Genomic DNA, 12,244 nt, shown 5'->3' with positions numbered 1-12,244 from the left:
AGATAGCAATGTGGAGGTCCAGAGAAGTGATGTGACCTCTATACTTTCCTTCCAGCCTCCCACAACCTGAGGCCAGAGTGGAGTGGGGGGCCTGGGTGCCGAGGTCCAGGCTCTCTTATGTGACTCTGAAGGTCCGCCGTCTTTAAAGCTGGAGTGTGTCCTAATGACAGTCTGATGTGGCTAGCTTTTAAGGGAGGCTTTGGTGGTAGCAAAAGGCATGGGGAGGAGAGGGAACCCTCACGTTTTCCAGAGCTCTTGATGAAAACAGCCGATGCCTATTAGTATGCCTGCCACACACTTTCCCTGCTAATGCTATAATTTAAAACACTCTGATTCAAAGACCTAATAGAAGAGGTGAATCTTGCTTTCTAAATTTGCTTCACAGATTGTTCATCTTTCCCTCCATCAATCTTCTTCTCTTAAGCAAAATGTAAAATTTGGAGCAAAGAGTGGAAGTTTGAGGTTTTGACTGATATCCTTGTTAACATTATTCTGCTCTATGACCTCAGCATTGTGAGCATTTGAGTTCTGGTTCTGAGCATGTATGAGGAAGCTCCTATGTGAAAAAAAATCTTCAAGTCACTTTCTGCCTTCTGAGATTTTGCGTGGGGTGGTTGGCAAACAGGAGGTAAATTAACAAATGATGCTTATCGCTATCCCCAGCCTTTGCTTCAATTGCTTTGATTGATGACTAAAGATTTTTGCAAGTGGAGACTCATGGCTAAAACATCTGCCTTCCCATCTTGGCTTGAAGGACCATGAGAATATAAGTAGAGTCTCTAGGGCATCAGGAAACCAGTGATGGGTCCAGGCACATTGAGATGGGGGCTGTCCTGACCCTCCTGATGTCTAGTTGGAATTTGGCTCCCAGCACAAGTGATGGTGTGGACCTCATCGTGAACAGCATGGGATTTGAAGGGACCTGCGAGGAGGGTAGATGGAGAAAATCAGAGACAATGCCTGCCTCATTTTTTTTTTGGTCTTGATTAGGGCACTGCCACTTTGCAGTCTGGTCCTTCACTCTGCAGGCTCCAGGGTTGTTCCCCGTTCTCACTTCTGTGGTCAGGAAGCACGATTGGAGTTGAGTTACTCAGGACAGGAAGACTGAATAGGGCACGAGGTGGCCAGGCGGGGAGAAAGGCATACCTGATTTCCGTCGGCTGAACCAAGTAAACAGACCCAGTCAAGCTGCTGAGTGTTCTGGTCATCTATCGCTGCGTAACAAACTAGTCCACATTCAGTGGGGTGCAGGGTGGGTTCCCTGGGAGGCAGACTCAGAGATGGGGAAGGTATGCAAGATGTTGCCTAAGAGCTGCCCTTAGAACCAGGTCTTCCAAGGGAGGGGGAGGAGCAGGAGTGGGCAGAGAAAGTCATACTGCCTTGCAGCTCAGCCGGCCCTACAGGGTTCTGGAGCCAGAACGACCCTTGAGAGCTGCCCCAGATTGGCCTGAGATGACCTGGCTTTTGCATCAGAGTGGGCAAACTCACATGTCTTCCAAATCCAGGTGGCCACCTGTTTTTGTAAATAAAGTTTTATTGAAACACGCATGGTTCTACCTCTTCAGCAACATATTATCTAAGGCTGCTTTCACACCGCGTGGATAGAGCTGAGCAGTTGTGACAGAAGCTTTATGGCCCATGAAGCCTACGACATTTCGTATCCATCCATTTCTAGAAGCGAGTCGACCCCAGCTCTGGTCCCACAGTAGCCATTGGCTGTGGCCTCCAGGGAAAGGACAGGATGGCACCAGAGGCAAGCCTGCGGGGCTGGGGCCAGGGCCTGTGCTGATCCCACCCCGCAATGGGGACCACAGGCCCTTCCTCCAAGGGGATCGTGGGCGGTGCTCATGGTGCCCACCCCAGCGGATTAAAATGACTCATATTTTGTGGGTCAGGAACTGGGGAAGGACCAGATGGACCGTCTGACCTCCGTGGCCTCATCTGGACCGGAGGGTCCACTTCCAAGATTCCTTCCTTGCTCAGTGCTCCTTGGCCTCTTTCTCTCTTTATGGGCTGTTTCATCCTCTAGGCTTTCTCCACACCGCGGGGTGGTTTCGGGATCATCACACATCTTACATGACGACTTTAAGAGGCAGGATGTGGAAGCCCCGGGCCCGTGAAGAACCACAGCGGAGTGTCACAGCGTCTCAGCTGTGTCTTACTGGTCAGAGCCATCACAGGGCCTGCCCACATTCCAGGGGGTGGAGCCACAGATGCGAGATGACAGCCCAGAGCAGGTGGCGTGAGATGCTGTTACACCATCTTTGGAAAATCCGGGATGCCTTTGTGCACGTCCCTTCCCAACTCCACGGTCCCCGCCATCACGTGGGTAGCTTGAAATGACCCTGGTGGGACTATGACACCTCGAGAATGGACTTTGCCATACCCCAACCCCAGAGAGCCCATTGTTAAGCATGGACCAAGCACACCACTGCTGCTGCGGGAGGACCTGAGGTTTGGAGCCAGACAAGGAGAAAGAGAGCAGCATTTGCTGACCCCTGAGAGGCTCTCCATGTCCTGGCACCTCAGAACAACTCTATGGGGCATCCCTCATTTTACAGAAGAGGAGTCCCAGGTACAGCAAGGTTGGGGTAACTGAACCGGGATCTCCGCACCCTCTGCCATCCGCCCAGAGCCTGGAGCCCTCAGGAGAATGAAACAGGCCATTCTTCATTGACCTGAGGGAAGCTTGGGTTAGACTTGAGGGAGGAAAAGCAGCCAGAGGAGAAGAGCGCAGGCCCGGCCTGGGCAGCCGTGGGGGTCTTAGCAAGGACTCAGGCCCCCATACCGCCCCTAGCTGTAAGGGCACTGGAAGATGCACCCCAACACCTAGCAGCCGAACCCCAGGAACCTTAGAACATCTTAAAAGCAGAAGCAGTCCATGTGATCGAGGGGGAGCAGAGAAGCCTGTGAAGGGAGGCGGAGAGGACAGGCGGGCACCGTATTTACAGGAGCACCGCCCCACCCCGCCCCCACCGCTGCCTCCTGGGAGTACAGTGGTTAAGCCGGACCAGAGGATGCGAGAGGGGGAGGGGGAGAAGCAGGGCAGGAGGGGGGCTTCCAGCCGATGCCTGACCTGAGGGAGGGAGCCTGGCAGTCTTCCTTTACTGTGGTACTGGTTCCCCTATTGGGCCTCAGCTTCGTGCCTGACCTGCCCGCCACGCGCTTCACGTGTGTTTATTATCATGAATCCCCCAAAGCCTCAAAGGAGTAGTCCCTAGCATTCCTGTTTGATGAGAAAATGAGGCCCAGCAAGAAGGAATAACCTTTTGGGTACAGAATTAAGGTTTCAGTTGGATGCGTCAACGCTGGACCACCCCCCTACCGTGCGGCCCACGATGCTGCAGGCAACTGAGTGATAGCCGTGAGGGTCAGAGAGCAACGGAGCAAAGAGATGATAGAGCATCTTTCTCCACATTAGTTCACAGTTTACCATTTGTTTCCTCCTTTTGTATCCTGTAGTTGGGGATTCCGTCTCCCTGTTTTGTTGGTTTTAAGGAGAATAAAGAAGACAAAAAAGTGAGAAGCAGCAGGCTCCACGGAGTTAAGGGGGAGCCAGTGCAGGGAGGGTGCAGGGGGGAGACCGCTTCCTGGGGAAAGCTGCTGCACCAGCTACGGGCCTCCCCAACCCTGGGTGGGGCTCCGGCCTTCCTGACTGCCTTAGGCTCTGCCACACGACACGTGGCAGATGGTCCCAGGGGTGGAGGAGTCACTTCGCCCCTCCCCTCCAGATAAACATCCTGACGTTAAATATCAGAGGGAGGCCTTGCAGCAGGAGGATGTAATTAAGACTTTGAAAAATGATCTTCAATTTTGAGTGTGCTAAGAATCACCTGGGGTGCTGTTTGAACATGCTGTGTTTCCTGGTCCCCGATCTTGGAAAAGCATGCCGCAGGTTGGAAATGAGGCCCCAGATCTGCATATTTAAATCACCGTGAGCAATTCTGATGCCAGTGGACCCTGGGCCAGGCTCAGAAAAACACCGACTTAGAGGGCAAAGAGGCGGGATCTGAAAGATATCTTTAAGACAACGGCTTTTCTGTCGTTAATCTCGTGAGCCCCAGTTTTCTTATTCTGCGTGTAGATGTGGTAGGTGTGTTTATGGAGCTGTCTTGCTGAAAGAAAGATACTGCACACAGCGCTTATGCGCATAATTGCAGTTAATTATTATGTTGTGAATGTATGGTTAAACTCGATAAAGATTAACTTATAAAAACTCTTATTAAAAGTTCCCTGTTATTTGCCATTAATCACTACCATGGATTCTTTAGGGGAGTTTGTGCATTCATCCACTTAATTAAAAAGTTTCGCATTCTTGCTGTGTGCCTGGCCCTGTGCAGGAAGTGGGGACACCGCACAGCGGGCCAGCAGTGGGGGTGCTGACCGCTGCCCTCCTGGGATTTACAGCCTGGCCAGGGACACAGATTCAGTAAATCCTCAGACAGCCACGGGCACCTCGATTTGGTGTATGTTTATTCTTATTAGTTAAGGTATTTGTTAAATTAATTATTAAATGTGATGTTTATAAATACAGGTGTATTTACATATCTACAAATACAAAACATACAAACAAAAAAATGTTTTTAATTGACTAACATACAGATTCTGAACTTCCCAAGTGGTCTCTGATTGGGCTAAGAAGATATATTCTATACATTCTGTACAAAGTTGGCTTGTAGTTTTTTGTTGTTTTTTAAATCAATGAGTTAAGACTTCACCTCTAGACACAGCAGTTGAGGGCAGGACAAACTGGTGAGAACCAAGATGGCAGAAGATTCAACTTCCAGTTGACCTTGAGCCTCAAGGCACACCCGCAGGTGCCATGACAGTTCCCAAGGGGACCATAAAAGGCCAGAAAGTGGGCAGGGGGCCCAATTCCTGGAAATCCTCGGCTCTTCCCCAACATAGTTGGGATAATCCTCCTACTCTTTAGCATATGAAATTACCTGACCCGTAACAGCTAACCTCATGGCCTCTCTCCCTCTTGCCGTTTGAGATGGCCGCATCCTGCCTATGGAATGTGTATCTCCTAAGCCCTTCTCCCTTCTGAGGAGACGGACTGCACTCTGTCTGTGAGTATCTCCCAGAAAAAATCTACTTAAAAAAAAAAAAAGACTTCTCCTCTAAATAAGTTTAATTAAGATGTCTGAAAGATGCATTTCTTCCCCCATCGCATTTCTGCTTCCTTCCCTATTTGTGAACCTAGCACATTAGAAAAGTGGTACCTAAGTGCTTTCAAGCATAAATGCACCTGAATGCAGAATTCTCACCCAATGGTGAGAAGCATAGAGAGTTCTGATTGCTCGCTTAGCAGTTTTAACATGTCCTCAGGCTGTTTTCTTGCCAGAAATTTGAGCCAGCGAATCGTCTTACGAGAGAACAAATCAATATGGGACAGGGCTGTCACCAGTAACCTCTGCTTCCCGGTTTTCAGCGTTGCAGGTGGCGAGCTGTTTGACTTCTTAGCTGAAAAGGAATCTTTGACTGAAGAGGAAGCAACTGAATTTCTCAAACAAATCCTCAATGGTGTTTACTACCTGCACTCCCTTCAGATTGCCCACTTTGATCTTAAGGTACGTTGTTGCTCGATGTAAACCAGATAGCAGCTTACACATACAAGGCCTTGGTTGTTGGCTTGCTAAGAAAAATTGAGGCATCTGATAGAGATACGTGCTTTTTTCCTAGATGGGCTTAACAAATGAAATTATCAATATAAACCAGCAAATATGTAATGCATGCTTACTACAGAAATGCCTAGCCATTTTTTGGGATTGAGAATTAAGATAAATGATTGCATTTGAGAATCCTTGGGGAAGAATTGAGGGGTCTTACCAGCCAGGTCTTTAAGCAAGGGGGCTTCTGTTGGTTATGGGGTATTTTCAGCCAGGAGTAGCCACTGGCTGCCCGGTTTCCTTCCTCATGTGGCTGCAGGGCATACAAGATGGAAGGTGTCTTGATAGCCACTGTCCCTCTCAGTCAGTCTTCGGCAATCAGTCAAGCCAAACTCTGAGACTGGCTAATTGGGGTCTTTGCCTGGCTGGAGGCGAGGCATTATCGGAGATAGAAAAAGGCACGGCATACTCCCATCCATCACAGAGGTTATGGTCTCTTTGGGAGGGGAAAGCATACATACGGGCAACAGAGGTGACATTCAGGGTACAGTCCAAGGCAGTGAGACAATTATCACAGAACACCATGACTGATTGCCAAGTGAATGATTCAGATCCCTGGAGCTAGGATAAGACTTAAGAGAAAGGAAGATTTTCTCCATCTTACTGTAGCAGAGCTGCCAAGACCCCCTCCGGATCCCCCCCCTGCACTCACTGACACATCCCAAAGACGGCTGCTGGGAGCTGGAAGTGCCAAAGGATAAATACTCACTGAAGCAGCTCTTAGCAGCGGAGACTGGGGAGATGGTGGATAAATACCCCAACTCCCTCGTGCTTCAGGTGGAAAATTCTGAGTGCTACTCTTTCTCCCCAAGTCCTCCAAAGGGACTGCGCTCCAGTCACCCCCACCTTGATAAGATACTTTGTATCAGCTTCCTTCCTTGTTTCTTGTCTCCCCATTCCTCTAACAAGTATTCCCTGGAGCCCCCTCCCACGTAAGTCACTTGCACCCGATTCCCTGTCAAGGTTTGCTCCTAGGAGAACCTAAACCAAGACATTTATTTTTCCCGATGTTCTCTTCCAACTACCCTTTTATCCCTATTTGTTTGGTTGTCTTTCCAGAGGAGAGGAAGACCATTCTGCCATCTTGTCGTCAGCATAACATATCATATATTTTTTTAATCTATGGCAAAATGAACATGACATAAATTTTACCATCGTAACTATTTTTAAGTATGCAGTTCAGTGGCATTAAGTATATTCACATTGTTGTGCAACCATCACCACCATCTATTTCTGAAACTTACTGATCCTCCCAAACTGAAATGATGTATCGATTAAACACTTACTCCCCAGTGCTCCTACCCCCAGCTGAAGGCATCCATCACTCTGATTTTGCCTATTCTAGGTACTTCATGTAAGTGGAATCATACAGTAATTCTCCTTTTGTGACCAGCTTAATTCAATTAGCATGTCTTCAGGGTTCATCCATGTAATATTCCATTCCAGACCATGTTTTGTTCATCCATTCATCTGAAGGAGATGAAGGTGTTATTTCTACTTTTTGGTTATTGTGAGTAACACTGCTGTGAACATTGCTCTACTATTTTTCTTTTTTTTAAAGCCCGAAAACATAATGCTTCTGGATAGAAATGTTCCCAAACCTCGGATCAAGATCATCGACTTTGGGTTGGCCCATAAAATTGACTTTGGCAATGAATTCAAAAACATATTTGGGACACCAGAGTTTGTCGGTAAGTTTCTTTTCTCCTGGTGGTCATTCATTTCTCATAACCATTATGCTGGCAAAGTCTTCCCTGCCGTGGCATCATTTCCCTGGTACATGTTTCTAGTTTATACGTGGAGATTAGAATCGGTTGGTTCACTTCCTTCCAAGACTAAATGTGTGTCTGTTTCCTCTTAGCTCCCGAGATAGTCAACTATGAACCTTTGGGTCTTGAGGCAGACATGTGGTAAGGAGCGTGCCCTTGGTGTTGTCATCTTTCTGATTTATTTTACTGTTGTTCTGACATTGCTTTTCTTTTTGTTTTGTGTCCAGGAGTATTGGGGTAATAACCTATATTCTGTAAGTACCCAAATCCACAACTCGTGTTCTTTTTCCCTCTTTCTTTGAGACCATCTGTTTTATTGACCATTCTGTGTGTCATGTTGATCACTTTGGCTTCTGCACGCTTTTTATGTAAACATATTCACTTTACACCCCCAGAACACATTTAGTTTATACTAATTAAACATCTTCTCCTAATGTGAAATGAGTCATCAGAAAACTGCCACATAGTCACTGAAAGAAAGCCTGGCTGTCCATCACTGCCGAGAAAATAGGAAAGGGTTTTTGTTTTTTTTAACTACTAAACGCTGTTTTAAATTAACTTTTGAAATGCATCCTTTGCATTAAGCTGAAGCTTTTGTGCATGACAATTTAATGCCTTATGGAGTGTAATTGAATTCTAAAGTGACTGCTACGGCACCAAATGATAATGCCATTCCTCACTCCCCCGATCAGATATTATCGGAGAAGAATGACAACGCAAGATGGACTTAACGCATTTTCTCTGCCCCACTTTATTAACAGCCTAAGTGGGGCTTCCCCATTTCTTGGAGACACTAAGCAAGAAACGTTAGCAAATGTGTCTGCCGTCAACTACGAATTTGAGGAAGAATACTTTAGTAACACCAGCGCCCTGGCCAAAGATTTTATAAGAAGACTCCTCGTCAAGGATCCAAAGTGAGTGCCCATTATTCCTACCGGGCGCCCATCCGTGGCCTCAGCCAGATGAGGGTTAGCACCTGTCCTGTGCGCATGGCCATGTTTATGCCACCCTGGTCGTTTCTGCCTGGCCAAGCGAAGCCTGCCATGTGCAGCGCTTCAGAAAACTCAGGCAGGGCCATTTGTACCTGCTCAGTCGGTCCCTGTGGGCACTGTGGGATAATCGCACCACCACGGATGCTGTTTTTGGCTTTCTTCCATGAAGGAGACCCCCGAACTGCATTTTGTAGAGCCTCTGCTTGGTAGGCCCGGCCGGCATAGAAACAACCTTAGCGTTTGCTTCTCTGATCATCACAGTTTTTTTTCTTTCTCCTTCCCCCACAAAGGAAGAGAATGACAATTCAAGATAGTTTGCAGCATCCTTGGATCAAGGTAAGTTGCATGATGCGGTTGGTCTGGGGATTACAGGGCATCCTGGGGCCCGTTTGCTCCAGGGTATCACTAGGCGTGTGGGTTCTAACCATGGTCCTGTCTGGAGTGTTGCAGGTGCTCTTGGTGCCGTGTTTTAAGACAGCTGCCAGCTGAGAGAATCCTATTAGTAACAGAGGTAGAGAGGCGAGGGCTTCCACGGTGCGGGATTGTGATGAGGACCCGAAGGGCCAGGCCACTCGACAACCATTTCTGATTTGATTGTGGGATATTGGCCCAAACAATATTTTTTGTAATTTTTGAATTAATATATGTCAGTTAAATATCAGATCAAAGCTGGATTTCCAGCTTCTCCAGAAAAATCTGAAGATCTACCCACACTGAGGCCTCATTCCACAAAGTCACCAGACACTGGGCATAGCTGCCTGTGTGTCCACCCGCCTGCGGCCACCCCGTACATCACACCTTTACATCACCTGCCTGCCTCCTTTAGCATTTGGGCTAAAGAACTGAAGTTGCTTCACCTAGAGCAGAGAGGACTAAGGGCGGGGGGCATGGCAGCTACAGAATAAAATCATGGAACCGATAAGCAGGTGACAGTAACTTGCATCACAGAAGTGGGCTTGGGGCAGCTGGAGGACTCCGCCTGGGCCAGCTCCCAGCAGTTGCCTGGGATCCCCTGAAAGGCAACGGTGTCTCCTCTGGATGGTACAGCTACGTGGCCTCCTGAAAAAGTTGCAGTAAGAGGGATTTTAATGCCATAGGATAGGCCGAGTTTGCTCACCTCTAGGTCCCAACCAGCTCTAAAGTGCTTGATGATATTGCGTTCACATGCCTCAAACGTGACCTGACCGTGAGTCTCCCCGTTCCCAAACTGTCTTACGGAAAGTTGTAATTCACAGAGGGCCCACACCCAACTTGTCAGCTGTCCCCGAAGATCCAGTCTTTTTGTGACTTTATCAAGTCCTTAGCCACAAGAGTCAGCCTCTGGAGACTGGGTTCCTGGACCTGGTGTGTAATCCCGACATGTTCTGTTACTTTAGCAAGGTGAACGTGTTAGCATCCCAGATAATGAGAGGTTTCAAAAAGCTGCGACATGTAACACACTTCTGTCATTGGAGAGCTCTAAATTGTTTTTCTTGGACCTTCATTTTAGCCTAAAGACACTCAACAAGCCCTTAGTAGAAAAGCATCGGCAGTAAACATGGAGAAATTCAAGAAGTTCGCGGCCCGGAAAAAATGGAAAGTAAGATTGTTTGGATTTGAAGGGATTAATTCTCTTTCCTCTGTGGCTCTCCCGCTGCTCAGGGCTCACCTCTCCTGATACTGACAATGCAAAAGTGCATCTTTCTTCTTCTTTTTTGTTTTTAAGTTCATTCTGTAGTCTTCTGCAGCATTACTCTATTTCCTAAGCTAGGCAGAAATAATATTTCAGTCCTATTTAACTCATCTTTGCACATGTAATTTTGCATTTTTTTTAATCAAAACCATTCCCAAGGCAAATGTTTAAATCAGTACATAAAATTACAGTGCAGTCTTTTTCTAAATGCAACAAGCCGCATTTTAAATAGATTTGTTTTTTGTGGTAAGCAGCATGGCATTATGATTATACCAGAACGTGTGCAAATGGCTCTGTAAATCCAGCCTTGGTCTGTGAGTGGTTGGGACGAGGGTGAGTGGAGCCATGAGTGTGTGCAGTGTGGTCCCTTGTACCTTTTCAGTGCGGATGGTCTCTGCCAGGGCTGTGTCAGACATGGTTCTAAAGGGCATTCCAGCCAACCTGGAGCAAATAAAAATTCAGGGTGAAGGTGACAGTTTGGCTTCCTGTGCACAGGGTCATGTCAGGCCCAGAGGGAGCAGGTACTTGCTGTGTCCCCTCATCACCGGGTCGGAAGTGTCCATCATTTGCATACCCATCAGGCTGGGGATGCCTCGATAGAGATGAGGAGGACCAGAGCAATAGGTTACTCAAGACTTGACTCTGAGTCTTAAAGAAGCCCTTGGAGTGGCCTATGGAGTCTGCCACCTGCTCGTTTCCAACAACGGTATGAGTTTTGATAGTCACACTATCTAGCGTTACCAGCTTGCCTGGGCACCAAGGACCCGAGGCAAGGCTCTTGCCTGCCATGCTTCTCTGAGGGGGCACGTACAAGGGCTTTGTTATGGTAAGGCCCCACTCCTCAAAGAGTAGAGAGCGAAATATGGAGAGAGAAAGGATGCAGGGCATCCGGTTCTGTAGTTGAATTACGAAGTGCAGAAGGAGAATCTCCACCTTGTTGTTTGATTTATAAGACCTGTAGACACTTCCTGAAGCAAATGTGATCCAGCCTGCCTGTGGGGTGGCCCACCCGGAGGATACGTGCTGTCCACGTGCGTGCTACCTCAGAGGCTTGCCGTTTGCACTAATTTGAGTACTGTTACATAAGCTCCCTCTCTCCTCTCCCCCTGCCTTTTTTTCCTACTCACGCTCTCTTTCTCTTTCTCTCTCTCTTTTTAAAGCAATCCGTTCGCTTGATATCACTGTGCCAAAGATTATCCAGGTCATTCTTGTCCAGAAGTAACATGAGTGTTGCCAGAAGCGATGATACTCTGGTAAGCAAACCTTTTCCCCGGACAGGTTCTTTCTTACCACTGTGTAGCAAAGTTGTTTGCTTTGTTCAGCAACCCAGAAAACCCGAAGTCGTGGGGGTGTCAGGCCAGTTCCTCCTCCCCTTGAGGCGGGGAGTCGGGGTGGCTGATTTGATCTACTTTATTGCTTTTTTTTTTTTTTTGTCCCTTTTCCTCTTTTTTTGATTGGCTATGCCACTGTCTCTAACACTGCCACCCTCCCACCCCCTCTCCCCCCATGCAGTTTGATAGAAGAGAGGCTAGCCAGTTGAAGAGGAAAGAGCATATTCTAATTTTCATGAACTAAAATGAGAGCCCTCTCTTGCCACTGACCCTGGAGAGTCTTGGATTGTAATAGTACAAAAGGGGCAGACAACTGTGCTTTTGAACACACACACCAAAACATCAGGGGAAGCGCAGTGGGGTTTGCCGGGATAGTTCATGGTAGACCAGAAGGCTAAACCCGCTGGCTTTGCCAATGTTGTATTGACTTCTGAAGGCCCTTGAGAACAAGTCCCCAGTTTTTTTGCTCTTAATCCAAACTGAAACCTAATCACAGATTAACTCTTCAGATATGATTGGACACATCTGAATTCAACAAGACTTTCCCCGACAGTCAGACAAAGGGGCTTTGTGAATCATGATGGTAAAGGGGACTCCAGTAAAGGCAGAAAGGGTGGTTCTGTGGGAACCAACCTGCTCCTGTAACTGAACAGTCAGTGTTTCCTGAGTCGGGTCTGGGGACTCCAAGGGCAGGATCACACATTAGCAGACACTGGCTCTTTTTTTCCTCCCTGAAGCTAAATAGTTTTACTGAGGCTCTCGGTCTAGGCTAATAGAGTGAAAAAGAGGGAGGAAATGGTAAAAAGGA

At 47.7% G+C, this 12,244-nt stretch overlaps 1 protein-coding gene across 6 annotated transcripts in view; it reads left to right on the top strand.

The window, feature by feature from the left end:
* Nucleotides 1–12,244, top strand: part of DAPK1 (death associated protein kinase 1) — a 179,868-nt gene that overhangs the window by 116,764 nt on the left and 50,860 nt on the right. For all 6 annotated transcript variants that reach the window (XM_072959179.1, XM_072959178.1, XM_072959180.1 and 3 more), the window contains exons 4-11: nt 5,435–5,573; nt 7,234–7,363; nt 7,534–7,582; nt 7,669–7,695; nt 8,203–8,355; nt 8,724–8,769; nt 9,923–10,012; nt 11,266–11,358. In XM_072959179.1, the coding sequence (XP_072815280.1) occupies nt 5,435–5,573; nt 7,234–7,363; nt 7,534–7,582; nt 7,669–7,695; nt 8,203–8,355; nt 8,724–8,769; nt 9,923–10,012; nt 11,266–11,358 (727 nt within the window). The remainder of the gene's footprint in view (nt 1–5,434; nt 5,574–7,233; nt 7,364–7,533; nt 7,583–7,668; nt 7,696–8,202; nt 8,356–8,723; nt 8,770–9,922; nt 10,013–11,265; nt 11,359–12,244) is intronic.

The sequence above is a fragment of the Vicugna pacos genome, chromosome 4, assembly GCF_048564905.1.
Source record: "Vicugna pacos chromosome 4, VicPac4, whole genome shotgun sequence".
NCBI lineage: Eukaryota > Metazoa > Chordata > Mammalia > Artiodactyla > Camelidae > Vicugna > Vicugna pacos.
This window is presented reverse-complemented; position numbering and strand designations above follow the sequence as displayed.